The 1,450-nt window shown below is 54.4% G+C and overlaps 1 protein-coding gene across 1 annotated transcript in view; it reads left to right on the top strand.

Annotated features, from left to right (window-relative positions):
* MSI1 (musashi RNA binding protein 1) overlaps nucleotides 1-1,450 on the top strand; it is a 21,747-nt gene that overhangs the window by 12,813 nt on the left and 7,484 nt on the right. Inside the window, 2 exon segments of the mRNA XM_023760411.1 lie at nucleotides 1,107-1,149; nucleotides 1,151-1,199. Coding sequence (XP_023616179.1) covers nucleotides 1,107-1,149; nucleotides 1,151-1,199 — 92 coding nt within the window.

A 1,450-nucleotide genomic window follows, 5' to 3' on the forward strand; every position in this document is an offset into this window, starting at 1 on the left:
CCTGGGACCCTTCAGTCCGCAAGCTGACGCTCTATCCACTGAGCCAAACCGGTTTCAGCATTAATATGGTATTTTAATCTAACCTATCTATTTCTGACTTTACTAGCTGGCCCAGTAATAGAGCATATTTTTATATAGAGCATAAATATCCTCTAGAGCATATTTTTGCCTCCACGAACGAGCCCAGGGCTAGAGTCACGCCTTGCAGTTAGTTGTCCTGTCTCTTTAGCCTCCTTTGATCTGGAACATGGAGAAAGTTTTCTTTTCAAGGCGATTCGTTTTCCACCCTATTTAAAGATTGAAAGCAGAAAGGGGAGTCCTCTGACAGCTGGTGAGAATGGCGGCTGAGTGCCTTGGAGCCTGTCAATGTGAACCTGATTCCCGTTTACACCGTTATTATTCCGATATGACTTTCGGTTCACAGCTCCGAGTACTTGTTAGACGCAAGCACCGTGCTGATGCTGGAGATTCAGAAGGAGACGGTGGGGGAGACAGAAAGTCAGCACTTAAATTCTGAAATAGATTCAGAGAATGGTCTCCAGGGCTATGAAAGGGAGAAGCCAGGGGGATACGATAAATATTGTAACTCTTGTGGGACGACCTCTCTGAGGAGGTGACATCGAGCTCAGGTTTGCACAGTGAAAAGGACCCAGTCATGTGAAAACCTGGTGGGGGCAGGGGGTGGCGCGTGAGTGTTCCAGGCAGAGGGAACAGCATGTGCAAAGGCCCTGAGGTGGAAAAGAGCTTGGGGAACTTGAGAAACAGTAGGGAGGTCAGTGTGGCTGGAGCAGAGTGACCGGGGACAGAGTGTAGATGAGGATGGGAGGAAGGCAGGAGCCAGAGCATGAGGGCCCGGCAAGGGTTTGAATTATTCTTAGCCAGGAAGTGTCAGCTCTTTTGAGCCTCCGTTTTCGATCTGTACAATAGAGTTCCCAATGGTAACGATTGCTTAGGGTTCTTATGAGGTTGAAGGAGAAAGATCGTGCAGTGGGCTTGGCCAGGGCTTGGCCTGCGGACGGTGTCCGGTACATGTGACTGGCTGTCACCTGGGAGATGAGCTGGGAGGGTGAGGCTCTGACTCTCATCCCCTGGCCCCACCAGGTTACCCCGGGTTTCCAAGCCACGACCTACGCCAGCAGGAGGTACACCCGGCCTCGCTCCCGGCTACACCTACCAGGTTCCCCGGTGAGTCCTGTTCGGTGTCTCTGCTGCCAGCACGTCCCTGGTTCCCAGGCAGTCTGACTTCTCAGGGCGGTGTGTGGGGGTGCATGGCTGGGGCTGGGGGGCTGCCTGCTGGATGTTTGGAAGGAAGGGCATGTCTGAGGAAGGAGCACCTCTCCCCACCTACCCCTTCCTCCCCCTCCCGAGAAGCTGGGGGTGGGAGCGCCAGCGTGGCCCTGCATGGCAAGTTCCCTCCCAGGCCGGCTCCTGTCTCTCCCCCCGGCCCCCC

The sequence above is a fragment of the Myotis lucifugus genome, unplaced genomic scaffold (genome assembly GCF_000147115.1).
Source record: "Myotis lucifugus unplaced genomic scaffold, Myoluc2.0 scaffold_181, whole genome shotgun sequence".
In the NCBI taxonomy this organism is placed as follows: domain Eukaryota; kingdom Metazoa; phylum Chordata; class Mammalia; order Chiroptera; family Vespertilionidae; genus Myotis; species Myotis lucifugus.